General features: G+C 53.7%; 1 protein-coding gene across 4 annotated transcripts in view; it reads right to left on the bottom strand.

The window, feature by feature from the left end:
* Positions 1–66: 66 nt before the first annotated feature.
* SH2B3 (SH2B adaptor protein 3) overlaps positions 67–23345 on the bottom strand; it is a 38037-nt gene continuing 14758 nt past the window's right edge. Inside the window, exons 3-8 of one of the 4 annotated variants that reach the window (XM_055549751.1) lie at positions 4806–4907; positions 4635–4747; positions 4456–4550; positions 4141–4355; positions 3878–4049; positions 67–3751 (exon numbers count right to left, since the gene is read on the bottom strand). In XM_055549751.1, coding sequence (XP_055405726.1) covers positions 3456–3751; positions 3878–4049; positions 4141–4355; positions 4456–4550; positions 4635–4747; positions 4806–4907 — 993 coding nt within the window. In that variant the 3' untranslated portion in view covers positions 67–3455. Of the gene's footprint in view, positions 4050–4140; positions 4356–4455; positions 4551–4634; positions 4748–4805; positions 4908–23345 lie in introns of all 4 variants that reach the window. The other 3 variants (XM_055549752.1, XM_055549749.1, XM_055549750.1) reach the window with 3 other exon arrangements.

Genomic DNA, 23345 nt, shown 5'->3' with positions numbered 1-23345 from the left:
CCTTTAGTTCTGGTTCAAGGTATCTCTAGAAAGACAAGACTGAGAGATGTTCTCTGTGGTGGCTAGAGGTCTGCTTCAGAAGGAGGAAGGCTGGCCAGAGTTGGGCAGCACCGAAGGTCCCCGTCCTCAGCCTGACGTTGATTCTGTAAGCTTCCTTTTTAATATCTCCGGAACCCAGATAAGTCAGAGGTTGTCCTGATTCAGGCATCTGTGTTTTACCAGTAGGGGGCAGGAGACACACACTCACAGTTATAATAAAGGAATCCAGAGGGCTGAAAGGATGCAGCAATGCACAAGATAAACCCTAAGCATTTGTTAGGTGTCTTGGTTTTGTGGGAGGAGGATAAACTGGAAAAATACCTATTTTTCAGAGATTGCAGTCATAATAGAACCTTTAAATACTGCAGTTAACTAATCAAGATTCCAAAACCTTTGTTTTAATTCACATGTAGCAATTTGTACATTATAGCAAAATTTGTATTCAAGAATAAGTTACTTATACAGTACATAAACAATACATAAAAATTGGCCAAATAGACCTTCTGCCTATAATGATATAAGATGAATCCATTCTGTGTTGTCATTACAATGTGCTGTTTATTCCAGCTAAACACTGGGTGTCAGATGTGTCCTTGTTAAGAGGCAGTGGATAATCAACTATCAAGTTCCTCTAGCTTGTAGGAGATGTTAGCACTCACATGATATTTGTGATGCAAACTTAACCCTGAATAACAGCATGAAGGAATCTCAGGCAACCCTTAGGGAAGCGTTCAAGGCCTTGATTTTAGGTTAAGAAACTGTTATGTAAAAATAGTGTTCTCTGGCTTAAGATTTTAATGATTTGCTATTCCTTTTTCCTACACGGTCCAGAAATGATCAAAGGCAGAAGATTTATGCCAGATAAAGCCATATGGATTGCTGGTCTAAAATTCAAGGCAGGTTAGTTGACTTAATTCTTTGGTGCTGGTGACTGTTAGTTTGTAAAAGTTCATTAACGTCAGGTAAAGGAAGTGATGGTGCTGGGAGCAGTCAGGCCATCCTTGTCATCTGTCATTAGAGATAACCAAAAGGCTGATGATACTCAGTGTCCGTTTGGCACTCGGAGCCTGGCTCTCAGCAGAGGCTGCCGGCATGGCCTCTTGCCTGCAGCAGTGGTCACATTGGGGCTGGAAAGAGGGTGGTGGAACGTGGGCTGGCTGCAGCTATCAGGGTTGCTGCCTCACTGCCTGTGAGGGCAGCACACCCTGGGCCCCACTGCTCCCCCTTTCTCCAGCTCAACCTGCTCTAGCAGAAAGGAAAGGCATTGGCTTAGTGTCACTTCTTCCTAGGCCACAAGGGGCCTTTTTGTTGGAATATATTTGAACTGTCCGGGTAACTCAGACACATTTAGTCAAGAAATGTTTTTCTTGAACACTTTACACTGAAGCTGCCTGGAAGTGGGTGACTATGTCACGGAATCTGAGCTTGTACTTTGCAGCCAGTCAGTCAGAGCTGCGAGCTTGCTGGGCCTGGCTAGCCTCTTGGCACTACCTGAGACTTGTATGTTGAGAGGCTGTTAGGAAATGAGTGCCCCAGGCTTATAGATGTCATATCTCTACGTTTACCCTCCTGGTCTGCGCTGTGCTTAGCATTCATTACTCAGTAATGCTTGATGTGTAGAAAATGTGGCCCTTAGAAATGGACCACAACCATAGATTAGGGTTGGATATGCATTACCATCTGTGAAACCACCCAGGAGTGTTAGTTTTATATACATTTTTTGAGGGATCTTAGCTCCCTAACAAGAGATTGAACCCGTGCACCCAGCAGTGGAAGTCCAGAGTCCTAACTGCTGGACTGCCAGGAGTGTTGGTTTTAAAAGTAGTGAAGCGAGGTGGCTGCTTACCTCCCTGCCCCTCCTAAAGTCTGACCTCCTGAAGTACAGAGAATGGCTGGAACAGACACACCCCTCACCCCAGATAAGGCAGGCAGTAGTTAGTCTAGGCCAAGGTTTAATTTTAGCCTTTGATTGATATATCTGTAAATGTTAAGCTGTGCTAATAAAACTCCCAGTTTCCTAGAAGCCACTTGGGTGAGCCTGGCAGCTATACTGAATGGCTCTCCTGGCACCAGAAGCAGCTGACTCGCTGGGTCACTGCCTCTCTTGTTTCTGAGCCTCTGCATGAAAGTTGTGGGAGGAGCTAGCCCCCTATGAATTGTGTCACTTGTGAAAGGCAAGTACAGATGGAGATTCGACTGCAGGACCTCTGGGGATGGTAGAGGTTATGGGTGCCTGTGTATCCATGCACACATAGTCTTAGATGAAGCAGTGGTCACTGCTGGAACAGAACACTGATTGTGGGCTGTTAAAGGAGTTTCTCATTAGCTGTGGCACCAGCTTCCTAGCTTCCATTTTGGCTCAAGAATGAGCCTAAAACCTTGTGGAATAATTTAATAAGCCTTTAGATGCTTGGAGGCTCTAAGCCAGCCTTGTTGGTGAAAGATTTACTAGAAAGGGCCCAGCAGCCCTTTTCTTCCTTGCCCCTCCCTCACTTCAGTTTAACTCTCACCATAAAGCTACTGTAAACCAGAATTCAGTTTTTTTTCATAAGGCACCAGGGTGGAACTGTTCCTGGCCACCCTCCTCTTTCAATAATTGCTTGGAATGTCCTTGAAAGAGTGACACACTTCAATTCTCTACATTTAGGAAGGACAGTGTCTCCTCAGCAACAGGTGACTGTCCTGACAATGTAACAGACAAGGAAGCCAGGCATACTGGCTTGAACCAGGAACCTGGTCAGTAGGTTTGCATAGCTGTCTCTGACTATAAAAATTGCATGGGTATTAGTTTAAACAGTGCAATGAAATAAGCAATGGTTTAATTTTGAAACCTGAATTCTTTGAAAAATTAATCTGAGGTAAAAATGTTTAAAATCATTTTTGACCTTTAGCTTGTCCATCTGCCAGAACTTTTGTCCTAAAGCTGAGAGTTGAAGCAGGATAGGTATGGTCACCTGTGGCTTGGGTACAGCAGACCTACCGCATGGACTGAAGCTACAGTGGGAAAAAAACCACAGGACAATCCAGGGCTTGTTAGTGTTTTGGGCTTCCTGATGGGCCCCCTCCCCAGGTAGAAAGTCTGTCAGTTGGGACAGACAGTGTCAGTGAAAAAGAAAACAAGTTTCCACTGCCAACTCCGGCCCTCCCCCTCCACCCGCCACCTCTCAAAGAGTGATGGGGCCTGGTCCTAGGAACATCCGAGAACAAGAACTACAACTGTAAACAATAAGGAGAAAGCCAGGTAAGAATGGAACTTATAGGAGGCCCTTTAACAGGCCTAATAGAAGGGTCACATCCAAACTGGAATGAGCAGTTAAAGTGGCCCTTGCATCTCTCTCTGGAAGGAAGGAAAGAAAGTTACATTCACAAGTTCACATCTCTGCTTGCTTGTGCTCCTCCGGGCAGCGTGAGGCCCATCAGAGAGGCGTGTACTGATTGTCTATGGCCCGTAGGCGGCTCCGGGAGGAGGAGTCCATTTCATAGTCCGAGTCCCGGGCTCGACTGGCGGGCTCGGGCTCCAGGTGCCGCAGGCTGTTGGCCAGTTCCTCGGGCGAAGGCACCAGGTGGAAGATCTGCTCTGGGGGAGAGGATCGGCCTGGAAGACCCTCTGAGCCAAGCCCCCGTGGACAGCCAGAAGTGCTAAGGTGGGGAAGGCCCAGCTCTGAATCCCAGCGAGAGAGGGAGAAAGGGAACAGAACAGTGTTGGAGGAACCTGGGGGACAAGTGACCGAGAGAGAGACCACACTGTCAGTCTTATCAGGGTGGAGGCAGGTGCTGGAAGAACACAACAGGAGGTCTTGGTCCCCACCCCCTTTATCAAGGGGCATCAGGGTCACACCTGGTGGCTGGGAGACGACAACCACGTAGCTGGACAGCCGGACGTCACAGGCAGCCCCGCACTCGAGGGGGATGGGCGAGCGCTGGAAGTGGTGGAGCATATCCACGACTGAGGGGAAGTGGAGGTGCTGCACTCGGCACTGGCCCCGCTCCGTCAGCGACAGGCGCAGGTGCTAGAGGGAAAGAAGAAAGGTAGGCTCAGGCCCTGGCCCCTCGGGGCCTTTAATTTGGCCGGGGTGCAGCCCCAGCCGCCTTGCCCCGTACCTTGGCGATGCCCTGGAAGTTGAACGTGAGCACATACTCCCCGCGCCGCGTCTCGCTCTGCCGCACCAGGAACACTCCGTGAGCATCAGGACCTTGCAGCTGGACCAGCTGAGCTGCCTTCACCCGGGAGATGGGACCGTGGAACCAGGGGTAGCAGGACAGGAAGTGATCTGTTTTCTGGCAGGCTGGATCCAGCAGCACCCCAGGAGAACCACCTGGTAGAAAAGGAGATGGGTGATGGTGACCCTCTGTGGGCGCTTTAATGCCCTGGGCTGGGTCCCGATGTACTGGAGGACAGAGGCCCTGACCCCTCACCTTGATTCAAGGAATCTGTGCTTCCCCTTGGAGAGTCAGCCATGCCAGGTTCTGTGGCTGAGGGAAAGTGTGGCTCTGGGTCTGTGGTCTCGAGTCTGCAAGAGAAGATGGGGGTTAAGGACTGGGTAGCTCAGGAGTAGCAGGAAAAGCTGTTTCAAGATCGAGCCCTTGGGTCTCACCCTTGGCCTGTGCATGCCCGGAGCTCAGCCATCCATGAATTCAGCTGCTGTTCATCTCCCACCTCAAAGATGATATCTGTCCGGTCCTTCACCTGGCAGGAAGGAAGGGACAGCTGTGTGCAATTCCTGAGGTCTGTGTCTGTTCCCCACGTGTGGAAAGCTGCCACTCACCTTTAGCACAAAGGTGTATAGGTTGTCAGGCATCTCAAGACGTGTGCATCGCCGGATCTCCAGGATACTGGAGCAGGCTGCTTGTAGCTTGGACTTTGAGCTCTAGGAGACCAATGCAGACATTCAGGGCCTGTCCCTGATGGCTCTTCACCCATCCAGGCCTCTGCTCTTTTCTGCAGTCTCCCCAGGGGCCTAGCTTGCTCAGTGGGCACCCTGATCCTGGAGTAGGTTCTAGCATTCTTCCCAGCAGAAACCTGCAGGGGATTCTCTGCCTGTAACCACAGCACTATCTCCCCCACCCAGACATAGACACTGAGTTCCCCAGCACCCAACGGGGCCTGAGGGCCAGTCTCTGCTTCACCTTGACCTGTGGACATTCTAGCTCTGACCTATTTGCTGGCTGACACCTGTTTCTCTTCCCACTGGTGGAGCAAACCCCCCAACCCATTCTTCTGGCCAGTCACAATCGCTGCTGATCACCTCATCACAGCAAACCCAGAAAGGGAAGGTGAGGGTATCCCAACCCAAGTTTCCTCTATGGTGCTGGCTGACCATGCCGAGGGCCCAGGCCTTTCACATTGGCTTTAGCTCCTCTCCTCCCCTCCACTGGCTCCCCACCAGGACGGACCTCTCCCAGCCCAACAGCAGCCCGGGAAGCAGATATTACCACCACATCTTAAAAAGACGAAACTCAAATTTTGGAGATAGTAATTTGCCTGAGGAAGCAGAGATCAGGTTGTGAACCCCCATTCAAAGCATTCACCTGACTACTCTGTTCTGCCTCCAAGTCTCAGGAGGAGGCGCAGGTGAGGTGGCATGGTGGGAGTTGGCAAAGTAGCTTAGCTATGGGCTCTTGGGGCTCTTTTGCCAGTGTGCCCAAAGGAACACATCCTGGCATGGCTGGCCCTAGTTACAGCCAACCAGAGAACTGCAGGCCCCAGAAGTCTTCCATGACATTCAACACACATGGGGTTCAGAATGGGTGGGAGATGACCCCCTACTCTTTAGTCATCAAAAGGGTCCTGACTGAACCTGGCTGACCCTACACATGTCTGTTCCCAGGGCCCAGGAGCTCTCATCACTTTCTCAGAAGGGAGAGCACCCCTCCACTTCCTCCTGTGATAAAATGGCTAAGATTGTTTCCCTCGAGTCATGACATGATCAATGGTGGCTTTCAGCAGAGGCCTGAGGAAGATAAGATGTGGGGAAGGGGCAGCCGAGACCCAACTGTGCCCTCCTCCGTTCAGCAGCTGTTTTAAGAGACAGTGAGGTGCGCCTGAAAATAACCACAGCCCCCACCAAACCAGGGCTTCCCTGGTGGCTCAGGTGGTAGAGAACCCACTTGCCAATGCAGGAGATGCAAGAGACCTTGGGTTTCAACTCTGGGTCAGGAAGATCCCCTGGAGAAGGAAATGGCAACCCACTCCAATATTCTTGCCTGGGAAATTCCATGGACAGAGGAGCCTAGTGGGCTACATACAGGCCATGAGGTTGCAAGAGTGGGACACAACTAGTTATGCGCGCATGCACACACCGTCAAGCCAGCACCGGGTGAGGAGGAGGAAACAAGAGGCAGAAACAAAGGTGAGTTCTAGGCACAGCATCCAGCCTGTGCCCAGACGGGTATGCCAGAGTCCATCCCAAAGCCATACACTCAACTGAGCTTCAGATAAACAGGTGCCAGGATTCTGGCAGAAGGATGGTGAGTGCAAGACTGGGCAGCCTATTAGGAGAGAGGCTCTTCCTGGTCCAGGCCCACACCCGTCTGGGATGGAGAACGGTGGGAATGCACTCTGAGAAGCTACACAACTAGTAAATCCCACCCTAAGTGGCCACCAGCCAGGGCATTGTCACCCTTCCAGTTCTTCTTGTATGTCCCCTACTACCCAGTTCCTCAGCCAGGGAGCCCCACCCAGCTCCCGCATGGACACTGGACATGCCAGAGCACAGGGAAGCAGGGCCCCCATACCCCCAGCGGCACACTCAGCCAGCCAGCCTTTCCATGTCTATTTCCTGGCTACAGAATAGCACAGAGGGCTCGTTCCTGTGCCTGCATGTGTGGTTGGCCCTGCCTGGCTCTGGATCCGCAGGATCACCGGGAGGAAGTAGACCAGGCCAAGAAGGGAATGGGCCTTGTCACCTTTTCAGTTCCTCCCTGGGCCCTGCCCCCAGAGTGAGTGCCAAGATAACTGGCGGCGCCATGGGTTTCACTCTGAATGTGGGGCTCTCAGTGCCAGCTCCACCCCCAGCAGCTGAGCAACTGCTGACCTGACAGGCAGTGGTGAAGAAAGGATTCCCCCTCTTCAGCCACGGCAGCCAACCCTGGCTGCAGAGGCGATGGTAAAACTTGGCCCAATTGCCCTCCGCCTGCTGGCTGAGCCCAACATGCAGTCTTTGGTCCCTTCTCTGTGGCCCAGAGTCATAAACTCTAGAGGCTGAGCCAGGGGCTGAACCCAGCTCCCCCAGTGTCCACCTACTTTTGGAGGGGGGGCAGAGGCTCCACCCAGATTGGAGGAGCAATTTCTCCCATGGCAGGAGTTGGGGGTGGGGGGGGGCGTTCGGGCCTCGAATCTGGCTGTGACTGGAAACATCTGGCCTCTCTGGAGGCCTTGCTTTCCCCTCAGTCTGCTGCCACTCCCTGCGCTTGGGCATGCACAGCCATCCAGAGTGCTCCAAGGCGCCTGCTTGCACTCTGCTATGCCCCATTCTCGTTCACACTCACAGGATCCCAGCAGGGACAAAGTACACACAGTATCACCCAGCTTCTGCCCTAGAAAGGGACAGATACCCAATGGGCAGGACACGGTAGGGGCCAGGACATATGGGTGTGCAGGCAGTGAGTCTCCCAGGTGCCGAGAGGTCCTAGGCCAAGGCCCTGAGGTAGGGAAGCACAGGCACGCATGCCGTGCAGGGGTCCCCATGGGGCTGAAGTAATCAGTTTATTCTGAGGTGGGGCTGTGGAGGTGGGCAGCTGCCTATGTGGGTCTGGCACTCACATTAAATACTTGGGCAGAAGCCAGCCAGCCAGTTGGGCCAGACCCAGCTCTTAACCCGTCTCTTCCATGGGAATTTGGGGGGGGGGGGCGGGCATGGGTGGAGACAACATCCAAACAGTAAAGACCCTGGCACAGGGCACCCCAGGGTGTGGGCATGCCGTATCCTCACAGTGGCCTTATTCCACCCACCCTAGGGATCTTTATTCTTCCAGGGAAAACCTTCAGGAGAGACCCACACCAGCCTCTGAGCAGTCTTCTCTCTCCCAGGGCTTTAGGACCCTCACTCCTCTCCTGTAAAGAGCAACCGTGGCACAGGAGGTAGGACGCAATATACAGCTGAAGGTCAAGGTTCAAGCCCCATTCCTCTGCCACAGCACTCAACGCCCTCGAGTTAGCAGCCCCATGGCCTGGAGCCAAGATGGGACAAGCCCCAGCTCCACCACCTACATGTGGAATCTTGGGCATGGCAGTGACTGCAACCTCAGTGTCCTCTTTGGTGATACGCGGACAGTTAGCAAGATCCTGCTGACCTCCAGGCAGAGGACAGTGGGTCTTTGCTGGGGGCCTGAAAACAAAGGCTCGAAGGAAATTCTAGATCCATTCAGAAAACTAAGCTTAATCATGGCATCTGGTCCCATCACTTCATGGGAAATAGATGGAGAAACAGTGACAGACTTTATTTTCTTGGGCTCCAAAATCACTGCAGATGGTGACTGCAGCCATGAAATTAAAAGATGCTTGCTCCTTGGAAGGAAAGTTACAACCAACCTAGAAAGCGTATTAAAAAGCAGAGACATTACTTTGCCAACAAAGGTCCATCTAGTTAAGGCTATGGTTTTTCCAATAGTCATGTATGGATGTGAAAGTTGGACTATAAAGAAAGCTGAGCACTGAAGAATTGATGCTTTTGAACTGTGGTGTTGGAGAAGACTCTTGAGAGTCCCTTGGACTGCAAGGACATCCAACCAGTCCATCCTAAAGGAAATCAGTCCTGAATATTCATTGGTAGGACTGATGCTGAAGCTGAAACTCCAATACTTTGGACACCTCATGTGAAGAACTGACTCATTGGAAAAGACCCTGATGCTGGGAAAGATTGAAGGCAGGAGAAGGGGACGACAGAGGATGAGATGGTTGGGTGGCATCACCAACTCAATGGACATGAGTTTGAGTAAACTCTGGGAGTTGGTGATGGACAGGGAGGCCTGACATGCTGTGATTCATGGGGTTGCAAAGAGTCAGACACAACTGAGTGACTGAACCTAAGTCCTGGATAACTGAGTTCCCCCTCCTCAGGCAAGAGCCCAGAACGGATGCTGCTTGGACCAATGGATGAACAAATGGATGAAACACCATTCTGAGAAAGGCTTAATCACCTCTTATTGTATCCTATAATATTGTATCCTGCTTATTTAACTTATATGCGGAGTACATCATGAGAAACACTGGGCTGGAAGAAGCACAAGCTGGAATCAAGGCCTGGCAACTGAACTGAATTGTATCCAAACAGCCTTAAAAAAAGAGAAAATGTCCTGTCTCTTTCAGATTCCAGGGATACCCAGAATGGGAATGCTGAACTCAGCTCCCTGCACCTTCCCATCTCGTGCCTTCCACAGGGCACAGTCACCGGCTTTAAATGTTTGCTGAGCGCTCTGCAGAGTGGAGAAGGGGGAAGAAAAAGACACTGGAAGCCAAGAGTATGGCAGGAGCCAACAGCCAGGGACCAGTTGTCTGCACCTGTTTGCAGACAACCACTAGAACACAGACCTGAGTTTCACTTGCCACAGATTTGTATCTGAGCTTCCCAGCAGCCAGTGCAAAGAGGCATTCTCCAAGAAAAGGCAGCCACTTATGCATGGATCCCGTGCGCAGCAGCCATTAAAGGCTCTGAGAAGAGCTGCTGCTGCTGAGTCACTTCAGTCGTGTCCGAGAAGAGTTGGAGCAGAGAAACCTGAACCCATGTGTTCCCCACCCAGTGGCCACCAAGTGTCCAGCTCAGAAACCCCTGTTGGGTCTGCACAACCACTGCAAGCAGCCTCCCCATCCTGAGTTTTTGGAATTAGACGCTCCTGGCCTTCAGTCCCAACTCTGCCTCACCCTTCATGGACAACTGACTTGCCTCTCCTGGCCTCAGTCTCCACTTCTGTAAAGTGGGCTAATGGTGCCCCTGTACCCTCCAAGAAAATGTGGCAGTACCATGTGTATGGGCACTGCCGGGGCGAGGGGGGGAGGATATGGAAAGGTCCCAGGGGATGTCACAGGGCGGGGATGAGCACAGGGTCTTGGGAAGTCAGTCTTAGGAATACCTGGTCTGCTCAGAAGCAAACCGCTCTCCTGAGGAAACTTTCAGCTTTTCATGGCTGTCCACACACACTGAGTCCGTGAGCCCGAGGCAGCCTCCCTGCTCCCTTCCCATCTCGTGCCTTCCACAGGGCACAGTCACCGGCTTTAAATGTTTGCTGAGTGCTCTGCAGAGTGGAGAAGGGGGAAGAAAAAGACACTGGAAGCCAAGAGTATGGCAGGAGCCAACAGCCAGGGACCAGTAAGTGCAGCCACATCCACAAGACGGCAGGGGAGTTGTCTGTGGCAAGAAACAGTACCAACAGGCCCCCTCATTCCACCCTTTAATGAGCACCTCCTGTGTGCCAGGCACTGGGGCCTGGTCTGTCCATCCAGGACATTTGAACTGTTGAATTCACAGGTCTGCATCATTTCCAGAAATTGCAAATACTGCAGAAAAGAGCATCATCTTGAGGAATGGAGGTACCAGGACCAAGGAAATTGGAAGGTCACCGCTCCAGGGTGGAGGCAACCCTGACATCATCTCCCGTGATCCTCTGAGAGCATCCTGCTCTGAGCCACCTGTCTTGTTGGAGGAACATGGTGGGCGCCTCCCCTGACGCCCCCCCAGGAGCCCACGCATGGCTGGTGTTTTATTCCCCACTTCACAAATGAGCAGCCAAGGCTAAGAGAGCCTCCTGCATTACAGCCAGGGGCCTGGATCCTTTGGAGGTCAGCCTGGGATCCATGTTTATCCTGGGTGCATCTGAAACAGCACATTTGGGGGGAAGGCTGGGCAAGGAGCCACACCCCCTCCCCAGGCACAAGAGATGGGGAGGGCAGGGGACACAGCCTGCCCCACAGAACACACAGTGCTGGACCCTGGGGGCAAGGGCTTGAGAACGAGCTGGCCTGGATTCCAGTTCTCAGCAGTTCGTAGCGGGGTGGGGGAGAGGGCTCTGGATTCTAGTCATAAGCAGCTCCTGCGAGCAAAGCAGGGGTGCTCACAGGGAGCCCCAATAAGGTGAGGCATCACAAAAAGGTGACATCTTTGAACCATGGGACGGGCAGCATGAAAACTGAGTTTGTTGTCCAGCAGTCCTGTTAGCACTCCTCCCAGACACATCCCGAATCCAACGACTTCTCATCCCTCTCCTCTGCTCAAAACTCTTGTGGGGGCTTCCCTGGTGGTCAGTGGCTAACATTCTGCACTCCCAATGCAGAGGGCCCAGGTTCGATCCCTGGTCTAGCAACTAGATCCCACGTGGCTGCAACCAAGTATCTCACATGCTGGCACTGAAGACCATCGAATACTCCATGTGCTGTTACTATGACTGGGCACTGACGGCCTGCATAAATGGAGAAAATTTTTTAAAAGGGACTTCCCTGTTGCTCCAGGACTAGGATTCCATGCTTCCAATCAGAGGGCCCGGGTTTGATTCCTGGTTAGGGAACTAGATCCCATACACTGCAACTAAGAGCTCATACAGTTAAATATATTTTTTAAAAAATACCTGTAGGCCCCACCTTGCTGGTCCTCACCGTGGCCCATGAGATACTGCCGAACCTCATTCCTGTTACCTCCTTAACCTCACCTACCTTCTTTTTCACCCTGTTCCGCCACACTGGCCTCCACTCTGCCTTCAATGTACCAAGCACGCTCCCACCTCGGGGCCTTTGCACCTGCTGTTCTCTCCAGCTGAAAGGCAGGTTCCCTGCATCTTTACAGATCTGGCACTTCTTGGACTCAGGTCTCAGCTCAAGGATTGCTGCCTCGGGAAGGCCTTGTCTGACCACTGTATCCAGACACACACAGTCACCATCCCAGAACCCCCTTCACTTCACTTCCTCCACTGCCTTATCCACCTGTGAAACGTGCTCTGGGGAACCTGGTGTTGTCACACCCCCAGGATTGAGCACAGGGCTGGGAGGTTGTAGATGTTCAACTTTAGTCCTCAACAAATATTCATCACAGGCCCCTTGTCTGCCAAGTATCATGTGTGTTGGGATCTGTAGGCACAGGATACGGCCCCCAACGCAGACCCCCACCCTCTCGAGGACTCTAGGGGAATGGCAGGGACTCAGGGAGGCAAGGATGGAGGACACAGGTTGGGCCTCCAGGGCCTTGAGCCAGCTCAGGGAGAGCCCTGGCTGAGAGGAAGGCCCTGGACGCCTCACAGAACACAGGTCAAGCCGACGATACAGATGGAGGAATGGGAGCCCTGACCAGCAAAATTCTGTTACCCCCAGCCATGGAGAGCAGCCAAGTGGAGCTGGGGCTCAGACCCTTGTCTATGTAGTCCCCGAGCCCACAGCACCGCTGCCATCCAGCTCACACACCACCAGACCTGATCTAAACTGCTGGTCTCAGGAGAGAAAACCTTCTCTCCTTCAGGGAGCCTTCTCTGATCGCTACGTTGTGGTCAGTGCAACTCCTGTGCCTCTCCCGCGGCACGGGGCTTATCAGACCAGGCCATAATTTCCTGATGGTGCTGCTGCCCCCACCATCTGACTGGGAGTTGCTCTGGGGGTGGGGACAGGGCACCAAGCCTTGTTTCCAGCTGGGGCCCAGCACCAGGTCCAGCCTGGAGGAGGTCGAGAGTGAGTCTGTCAGATCAATGGGTGAGGGTAGATGCCTGGGGCCCCAGCCCTCAGATGTCTGGGAAGCAGAGGCAGATGTGGAGGTGTGGCGAGTTATCTCACCCCCTTGTTCCCCTGCTCCCTTGGGGGCAAACTGAAAGCAATGAGCTCAACAAATGTTTAGCTGAACTACAGGGCGCAGGTCATTTCCTTCCTCTGCCCCCAACCTGGGGGACACACACACACACACACCCCCTTTGAATGCTTGCTTCCAGCTACTTTTTCTTCATGGGACCCTGAGCAAATCACTTCACTTCTCTGTGCTTTTGTTTCCTCGTCTGTAAAATGGAGATGGTGATGAGGCACATGCCCAGGGCTTCTGTATGTGCAACCTGTCAGTTGCCTGGAGTACACAGGAGTCTCCCAGGTCTCCTCCTTGGTCTGGCCCTGTTGTCTCAAGCTTCCGTCTCCCCATAAGAGAGCAGGAAAGGGACGGGAGATGCTTCTATAAAAACCACAAAGATCAAGTCGACTTCCCCTTTCTGCCAAGTGAGAGCCCACCAGTGCCAGAGACGGAGCTTTTCCTGAGCCGGCACTGACATAGGGAGATGTCCCCCCAATATATAATATAATATGTCCCCCCTGCCCAGAGTCCCCATCATTTCGCCTCCCTCCCCTGGGCAGGTGGCACCCCCAGATCACACCCTTAGTGACCAAGCATGAGTGTGGGGGCCTGTGCCCCCTCTACTTCTGGACCCGGAGAGGCCCCAAGAAGGCCCTGTAGGAGGGGTAACTAGCTAGAGGTGTTGAGAAAGACATGGGCTGGAAAGTGAAAGTGAAGTCGCTCAGTCGTGTCCGACTCTTTTGTGACCCCATGGCAGGTAGCCTACCAGGCTTCTTGGTCCATGGGATTTTCCAGACAAGAATACTGGAGTGGGTTACCATATCCTTCTCCAGGAGATCTTCCCGACCCAGGGATTGAACCCGGGTCTCCCGCATTGTAGGCAGATGCTTTACCGTCTAAGCAGGAAGCATGGGCTGGGGGCTTGTCTAAAGCCCCACCTGCAATGAGCTCCCCTGCAAGCCTGCAAGGTCCCCTCCACATGTTAGAAATGCAGACTCACAGTGACACGGACATAAAGCCCCCTTTCAGAGAGATGGAGACCACCCCACACACAGAATCACAGTGACAGGGACACAAAGCTCCTCTCAGATGCTGGAGCAACCTGCCTCCCAGAGACGGAGGTCCCTGTGGGGAGAGAGAGCTCCCCACCCCCCAGTATTCACAGAACCAGTCTCGGATCCCCCTGACAGCCATCCAAACCCTGAGATGCGGCTGTCCAGCTTCATACTGAGTGGCCAAGTGTGGAGATGAGCATGCACTTCTACTCTTAGGCTAGCCTTGGGGAACCACCCAGGATTGGGGGTGAGGGAGTGGCCTGTGGCTGAAGAGAGACCACTCCTGGAAATCACCCTCCCCACACCCCCTCATGGGCATGGATGCACTAGGGAACCAAGGTGCTTATGGACCTATGGGCATCTCACCAGCTGACCTCGCCTTGCCTCCCCCTCAGGGTGACAGCGGTCCACCCATGACCTGGCCTGGGGAGGCCAGTCCTGGGGTGGGGCCTTGCAGAGGTGGGAACAGAGGGCCCAGCTCCACACCGTCACAAGCCAGGCTGCGGGCTGTACCTTTCCTCTACACAGGGCACCACTCCTGGCCAAAACTTCCAGCAGAGTAGAACCAACCACTTTCCAGAATGTGGAGCTGCTCAGTGGCTAGCCTGCGTCAGCTCCCCTGTCAGTTTCCTGCTGGAGGACAGAGCAGGGTCTCTGGGAGTACCGAGCGGGCACCTAGGCCTGGGCCCACTGGGGGCCCAGTCAGAAGCCCCCTGCACCCCGCCCCTTGCCGGCTGCAAACCAGCTGCCACCAGCCCACGCGTTGAGCGACCACTTCCTGCTCTGAGCATCCCGTCAGGATTCCTCCCTGCCCTACGTGGCTGCAGAGCCGCAAGAGCCCCGCACCCTGTCCCCACCCACCTTCACGCCAACATTGCCTTCCTCACGTGGTGCCCCTCTGGCCACCACAAGGCCAGGACACCCGGGCCTGGAACACTAGGCTGTGTCAGCCCCCCGACAAAAGGGGAAGCCATGGCTCCCAGAGGCCCCACCACCCACCCAGGCCTCGAGCAGGAGGGTCCCACCTGGCGTGCAACCAGCCACTGCCCCAGGTCTTCCCACTGCATGGGAGGGTGTGCTCTGTGTTCTTGGGGGGAAAGCAGAGGGGACCCAGAGCTGCCTGGCCACCCCCCAGGGCCTTTTGCGCTGTGCCTGCCTCCCAGCCCCATGGTGGAGCCAGCCAGGTGGGGGAAGCCCCTTACCCCAGCAGCACAGCCCTCAGCTGCACCCTGGGGCCCCTGTCAGCTCTACACCCAGCGAGGGTGGAAAAAGATGTGGTTAAGCAACAACAAATAACCTCTGTCACTGGCCTCCGATAGGGGCGTGCAGTGGAGGGAGGGGGGCTCGTCACCACCAAGATCCCCAAAAGCCCCGGACGGTGGCTACCGCCTGCCTTCGAAGAATGATGATTCAGAAAAAGAGGTGAAAGCGAGGACCTCTGGAGCTCAAGGGGGCTGTAGGGCTGCTGTGGAGGCTCCGAGTCAGCTGAGCAGAGCCTCAGGCCAGGCTGACAGGGAACCAGGGCGCCAGCCAGGAGCCCCAGAGTCGGCGGGGCCCATTGAGGCCGCAGTCTCCACCCTTCCCAGCTCAGTCTGCCAAGAGTTCTCGTCATTATCCTTAGCCCCTGTTCAGTGATATGCCTTTACACACAGCACCTCACTGACACCAAAGAACAACAGGAAATTGCACCAGCCACAAAGAATAAAAGCCAGTTGGATTAAATAATTAAATGTGAAACATAACACCGAGACAAAAGTGGAATGAAAGAACCTGAGTAATTATCTGATCCCAGCCCTAAGCAGAAAAAGCAAAGAACAAAATCATGAAGGAAAAAAATCAACCATATGTCACTGCCCAGACTTAAAAACCTTCATAGGCTGAGAAACTCAGAACCAGTTGAAAAGTCAAATAGCAAAGGAAATATTTGCAGTGTGTGACAGAGCACCAGGATCCATGTACAGAGCTCCTGCAGGTTAGCAGGGAAGAGGCAGGCAGTGCAAGAGAGGCACACAGAGAGTTAATGGCCTGTAAGTCACAGAAAATGTCTACGGCCAAGAAACATAAGAGACAGTCAAAATCCGCAGGGACAGAAAGCAGGATTAATGGCTGCTAAGGGCTGGGGACCAATGCTAACAGGTACTGGGTTTCCGAGTGAGGTGATGAAACAAGGTGGTGCAATGTTCTGGGATTAGACAGTGATGATGGCTGCATACACAGTGAATATGCTAAAAACAACTAATTGCACTTTAACATGGTGAATTTTATGTCATGTGAAGTATATCTCAAAGTTCTTTAAAAAGAGAAATGGCCCATTCTGTTCATAATCAGGACAAGATAACCACTTCACCTGGTAGTTGGCAAACATTTTTAAATACCCAATGTAAGCACCACTATTTGAAGATATTTAAATGAGTATAGCTTTTCTAGAAGGCTCTTTGGAAAGGATGTATCAGAAACATTAGAAATAGCTCCTGAGCACATGAAAAGATGCTCAACCTCATTAGCCATCAGGGAAATGTAAATCAAAACCATTCAACTATTCAAAACCATTGTAGGATGGCTACAATTAAAAACAGCTATAGTAAAAAGTGTTGGTGAGGATGTGAAGTTAGAATCTTCATACATTACTGGTGGGAATATAAAATGGTGCAGTAGTCTGGAAAACAGTTTAGCAGCTCCTCAAAATGTTTAAAGGGAGTTACATTTGATCCAACAGTTCTACTCCTAGGTACATACCCAGGGAAAAAAAAGAAATACGTCCACACGAAAACTTAGCTCACAAATGTCTGCAGCAGCGCTTTTCATAATCACCCCAAAGTGAAGACAACCTAATGTCCATCCACTGAGAAATGGACATACAAAATGCCATCTAGCCATACAATGGGAAATCAGTGGGCAATAAAAAGGAACAAAATACTGGCACGAGCTCCAACATGGACAAGCCTTGAACACATGATGCTGAGCGAAAGAAGACAGTCATGAAAGACCACACACTGGTTCTGTGTACATGAAAAGAACAGACTAAGCCAACCTAGGGAGACAGAAGAGACGAGTGGCTACCTGGGGCCGGGGGAGGGGAGGGATGAGGAGTGATTGCTGATGGCTACAAAGTCTCTTTTTGAGATGAGGGGTGGTGAGATGAGAAAGTGGCCTGTAAACCATGGAGACTGTGGTACAACCCTGTATATATACTAAAAACCACTGTACCCTTTTAAACAGGTTAATTTTATAATCTGTAAACTATATTTCAATAAAGCTTTAAGAGAAAACACATGAGAAGCGCTCATGAAGCCTTCCAGCCAGCACTTCGCCTCTAGGAATGTAGCCTAAGGAAGTAATTAGAGATGTACAAGATGTTTGTCACAAGGGTATCTATCTACTTGAGCAAAAAAATTAGAAATGGTTGAAACACCAGTCTGGATAATCACAGATAAATATATCATGGCCTATGTAAATGAAATATTGTGCAGCCATTAAGACATTCTTAAAAATTTCTGAACATAAAAATGTTCAACATATCTTAAGTGAAAACAAAAAAGTAGAATGAATGTGTCAGTCCCACAAGGGCTTGGGGTTTTGTCCAAAAGTTTCTGCCCGTTGCCAGCATGCTGGGCACACAGAAGGGGCTCCCTCTATAACTACTGAATGAAGAATTAGTGAATGCTGATGGAGCTGCAATTTGGGGGAAAAGCTGGAGAAAGAAATACAAGAGAGGACAGAGACATCGACTGGGATTGAAATGCTTGTTTTCTCTGGGTAGTTGGATTATGGGTGGTCTTTCGGTGACTTTTCTATTGTTTCTGCCCTGAGCTTTAAAACAAAACCAGAAACACCAGGAACTCAAACGTGGGGGCCCTCGGTAAGGTAGACAGTTTCCTAGATTACATGCAGATCTGAAAAGAGACACCACGGTCTGTCCTCCCGTTCCAGACGGTTCCCTGGAGAGAGGTTCTCTCTGCTGTGCTGTGGACTTCAGACTGGACCGCAGTCAGGATTTGCGTCCGGCCTGGGAAGGAGGGGGTTCAGACACAGGGAGGGAGGACCCAGAGGCCAGGTCTTGCTGTGCTGGCCCCCGCCCCTATCTGCCGTCATCCATCGGTTCCAGAGACTGAGCAGTCAGTGGGGTCCATGGCCCAAGGGCAACGGTGGCCTCCACCCCAGCTCGGAGGGGAGAGAGAAAAAGGGGTGTGTGCCCCAGAAAGGAAGCTGAGGCGGCCCCTCCTGCCTTGGGGAAGGAAGCCACCCTGCCCCCACCCCCAGTGAGGGCCAGTGCTCAGAATGCAGAGATCTCTGGTGTGCATTTTGGTTTCCTTTTCCATTCACAAAGAAGTGGGTGGGGGATTTCCAGCAGGCCCAACTGGCTGTCCGCGCTGTCCGCTTTGCCCAGTTCGGGCCACTGGGAGTGGCAGCCAGGTGGTGGCCTATCCCAGGGAGGGCCTCTGGGGACCCAGCTCGGGGGTCTGTGACTTCCCACACAGGAAGCCCCTTCCGCTGCCCCTCGGGAAGGAAACACCTCACACCTCATGCCAGGCCCTCCAGGAGCCAGGTTTTGACTCAGTCACCCAGCGAGGGCAGGACTGACATCCCATTCTCCAGAATGGGAAACCAAAGCCAAAACAGGCCAGGTTTTCAGCCCAAAGCCACATAACAAGGACGCAAGAGCCACGATCTGAACCCAAACCTGTCCATGTGCCCTGCCCCCTGGCCACCAAGTCCACAGCGCAGACTCCATAGTTCTGTGTCTCCACACGCGGTCCCCCAACAAAGGAAAACCAAGAGCAACTTCCAGGAAGCTGACAACAGCCACAGGCCCGAGGAGCAAGGGGATGGAGGGATGATAAATGACTGCCATTTGCCGCCCTCCCCCTGATGGATTCAGGGGCACTTTCCAGTCTCGGGATTCACAGAATTTGAGCTGAAAGGAAGCACACCGATACCATCTGCCCGTGGTTTCAGCGTGGTTGGGGGTTTCTTCTAAGCGGCAAAGTACTTTTCAAAAAATGATGTTACACAAAACCCCAATAAGGGGCAGACGGGGCGGCTGTGTGTGCGGTTGGGGGCCCCACGGGAGCCCTGCCTACCACCACCCCTTCCTTCCTTCCCCCACCAGCCCTGGAAGGCCCGGATCAAGCCCCTTGGTTGCCCGTTTCACAGCTCAGAGAGGCACGGGGAATCACCTGGGTCACAGCAGCCCCAGCAGAGTGAGGACAGAAACCCCATCTCACCCCAGAAGCCTTTGACGCCTGGTCCTCCTGGGAAGGTGGGATTGGGGATGCACTGGCCTTCTACACGCCTGTCTCCCCGGGAATCATTGGGGCTCTGTCTGGGCCCACAAGGGTCTGCTGGGCTACAGTGGGTGGTCTCTGTGCCTGTTTGGGGGTTGACACAAGCCCCTGACCTTGGCAGGCCCACAGCAGACTGCATTCCTGCTCTTCCACCTGCCAGCTGTGTGGCCTTGGGCAAGTCTCTATATCTCTCCATGCCTGTTTCCTCTTAAGAGACAGTGTCCTCTCTGTCTCCGCCTTCCAGTGTTTGTGGTGACTGCATGGGATGTGTCAAATGCAGTGCCCACCGTGCTGAAAATGACTAGTAACAAGTAGCAGCTGCAGCAGCTAAGCCTGGCTGAGAGCCCCTGCACGGGGCCAGCTCTCGCCGCCACGGGGACAGCGGTTGGTTCACCATCGCCCTGCTGTGTGTGCCACCACTCAGCTCTTTGTACTTGAGGAAAATGAAGCACAGGGAGGGCCAAGTGCCCTTCCCAAGGCCGCACAGTGCAGAAGGGCAGGGACGGGACTCGGGCCCAGGTCTGTCCGAGCCCCCAGGAGGCTGCCCCTCCCACCCGCGTGGCCGCTTCCTGCCCAGCCCTCCTCTTCCTCCTCGCACTCCTGCCTCCGAGAGGAAACCGCCGGCCCCCGGCGGACGTCCCTCTCTCTCTGCTTCCTCTTTCCCACACTTGGGCACGGGCTCTGGGCTCGGCCCCCAGGGTCCAGCGGTGGCTCCTTCTGCATCTTGGGGCCTCAGTTTCCCCACCCAGGAGGCAGGCACAGCGGAGACAGGGGAGGTTGAAGGGCTAGTTGGGCAATGCCCTCACCCCCAGGCTGTGCTCAAGACTCTCAGCCCCTTCATCATCCAGGCTCCTCGCCAGGAGCACTGACTGCTCCCAGCCAGGTCCCCCGCCCACCCAGTCAGCACCTGCAGGATCCACAGCTCACGACACGTATGGGTGCCAGGACCACCCCCATTTTACAGACGAGGAAACTGAGGCCCTGTCACTTGCCCAAGGACAGCTCAGAAGAAGCAGAGGAGGGAACAACTCTGAACCACACTGCCCGATGGCCCCCTGCCACCCTAAGGACCAGTCGGTCCAGCCACTGCCAACTGACCCACTTCCTCTTGGAGCTAGGAGGGCTGGCAGTGCAGGAGGGAGCTCAGGGCTGTGGGCCGAGTCCCCTAGGATCCCCCACCTCCTTGCTCAACGGCTTCTCTGGGCTGAGCAGCAGAGGCCAACAGCAGGGCACGCTGTGCAAGAGGGACCCAGGGGAGTCCGGGCCTCAATCTGCCCAGCTGTAAATTGGTGGCACTGGACAAGATGGCCATGGGGAGCCTTTTCAGGTCTGAGAACTCAAAACAGACACCCCGCCCCCCCCCCCCCCCCCGCCAACCCCCACCCACCTGGGTAGGGCCCCTGGCTAAACACCACCAGCTCCGCCACCCATGATAACAGTAGATACTCTGGAGACACACTGGGCACCAGGTGCAGCCCGAATGCCCAATTCCCCATCACGTCTCCCATGCTCTGAGCTGTGTGACTGTGGACAAGTCACCTCCCCTCTCCTAAACTCAATTTCCCCATCTGTGATATAGGGGTAATTGCTGCAGCCCCCTCACAGGGCTGCTGTGAGGGGTAAATGAAGCCCAGACAGTTAAATGCTTAGTATATAACAAGTGCCAAACAGATGCTGCCCAGAAGGGCGTTTTTCAACAGCACCTACTATTAACAGAAGTCCATCAATACTCCCACAGTACAGATGAGAGAAACTAAGGCTCAGCCCTCAGACCGGGCAAAGCTGGTCAGACTCTGAGACCCCCTCAGCCAAACCAGGCCTGGACATGTGGGGAAACTGAGACTGGAAACAGCAAAGGGCTGGCCCTGAGGCCATGGCCTGCCCAGATGCGCTCCACTGAAAATGGATCCCAGCTCCTACGAGAGCCCTGCCCTCCAGGGTAGCCAACCCCAACCCCTGTAATTGCTCCCTGACCTTGGGACCCACCCCTCACCCCAGTCAGGCTCTCCTTCCGCAGGGGCCAGGCTGGGGTGCACTCCGAGTGAGCCTGGCCCAGCACTGCCAAATCCACCAATTCGTATGAGAAACCAGAAGTTGGGCTCTTATAGGAAACCTCTCCATTTTACGGTTTGTAAATATTGGCAATCAATCCATCTTTCTTGTTTGTAACTGCCGAGGATGGCACATCTTAGGCCTGGTCTGGCCAGGAGCTGGTGCTCTGCACCCCGTGGCTGGAGGAGGGCCGTTCAGCAGTGTGGCTGGGGGCTCAGGAGTAGGGACCCGTTGGGATCAGGGCTCAGATCTCCTTAGCAGCATGCTCCTAAGTTTCTTTGCCTCTCCCGGCCTTGGTTTTCCCATCTGTCAAATGGGCCGATAAGCTTGACCTCATGGGAAGGACTTGAGGGTCAAGTGTTTAGGGCAATGCCTGGTGAGTAATAATGTTTACTTAAGGAAACATACTGCTTCCTCAGCAACCCCCAGCCTGAGCTCAGAAATGCCTAAGGGGAGGGAGGTGCCACAGGACAAGAGGGTCTTCTAGGAGAAGAATCATGCCACATCCTCCCAGACACCGGAAGACCACAGGCAGCCCCAGAGGGTTTCTCCAGCCCATTCCCACTGCTGAGCAAGTGTCGCACCCGTCCTTGGCCCTAAATCCTTCACGTGCTCCCACTGCTCTCAGTGTGAAACCTAACATCCTCACTGTGCTCCCTCAGGCGCCGCCCAACCCAGCCCGGTCGCCTTTCCAGCCTCACCCCTCCTTCTGCCCTCTACTCCAGCCCCTGGCTGCCTGGCTGTTCCTCCAAGTCTCCTGGCTCATGCCCACCCAAGGGCCTTCCCACTTGCCGTTTCCTCAGCATGGGACTCCTTTACCCAATCTTCCAGGAGCAGCACCTTCGCTCATCCTAGATGTCACTTCCTGCCAAGGGGCTCTGATGACCACCCCCCAGGGATAATCCCCAGCCTCCCCTGAGGGTCAGCGCACAGAAGGAAGGGCTGTCCCGCCCCCTGTCCACCTGCAGCGATGCCACTGAAACTAGACTTTGGACTTTGGGAACGAACTACGCTTGTCTCCTCCCACCCCCTCTGAAGGCCCACTGCAGCAGCCTGTGGCCTCCGCTTACACACCGCCTGTAATGGCCGGCTCCCTCCCACCGCAGCCCTCATGGTGACCCTTGAGCCCTGGCTGTTGCCATCACGCCTACTTTACAGACAACTAGACTGAGGCTGTGAGTGGAGAATTGACCGGCCCAGGGTCAGGGGCACTGGTCAGAGGCGGAGCTCTGACCCAACTCCAGGGGAGGCAGACCCATGAGCTGCCGACCACCTGGCCTCAGACTTCCGGGGGGAAGCGGGGGCGCACGCCCCGAGTGAGGTCCCTGGGTAGTGCCCTCTCTCAGTTCTCGTCCTCCAAGCCTCTTCTGCCTGAGCACCTTCCAAGTGACAGAGCTCAGGTGTGAATCCAGAGCTCAAGCCTTTGCTGTCACACCCTCCTTTGCCTTTCTTGACTCTCTGAGCTGCCCTGGCATGTGAGATCTTAGTTCACCTGCCAGAGATGGAAGCTGCACCCTCTGCACTGGAACCACAGAGTCCTAACCACTGGACCATCAGGGAAGTCACTGCCTTTGTTTAAAGTTTCTCCCATAGGGGTAGGGTGGGGGATAGGAGAGAGAGGCTCAAGAGGGAGCTGATATATGTATAATTATGGCTGATTTGTGTTGTATGGCAGAGAGCAAGACAACATTGTAAAACAACTTTCTTCCAATTAAAAAATAAATTAAGAAGTTGTTCCCATAGACAACTCCAGGGTCAGAGGTCAGAGGTCAAGGCTGCCCACTAGGCAGGCACACTCAAGACTTCTAGTCTAGGTATCTTCAGCCTAGACTAGATGCTCCAAGTCACTCCAGGAAACATTCAGAAGAGCCTCAGGCTGTTCTAATCCCGAAGGGAAGCTGTCAGCAGTGGACAGAGCTAGGACCTGCTCACACACCCTGTGGAGGGCGTGGGAGATGCCCCACCAGGGCTGCTTACTTTGTGGGGGACACCCAGGTCACACAGCAACTATCAAGCCTATGAAAGAGGCCCAGGTGGCCTGGGGGGAGGGGCGAGCCCAGGGACCCAGCTGCCACCCCCAGGTCCCACTTCTCCGGGGCCAGACACCACTTCTGAGCCCTAAGGACTCTGACGGGTGCTCTGACCCTGGGCTCCTGAAGAATAGGAGC

Source organism: Bubalus kerabau, chromosome 16, assembly GCF_029407905.1.
Source record: "Bubalus kerabau isolate K-KA32 ecotype Philippines breed swamp buffalo chromosome 16, PCC_UOA_SB_1v2, whole genome shotgun sequence".
Lineage (NCBI taxonomy): Eukaryota > Metazoa > Chordata > Mammalia > Artiodactyla > Bovidae > Bubalus > Bubalus kerabau.
Note: the sequence above shows the minus strand (reverse complement) of the source record. Positions and strands in the feature narration are given on the sequence as shown.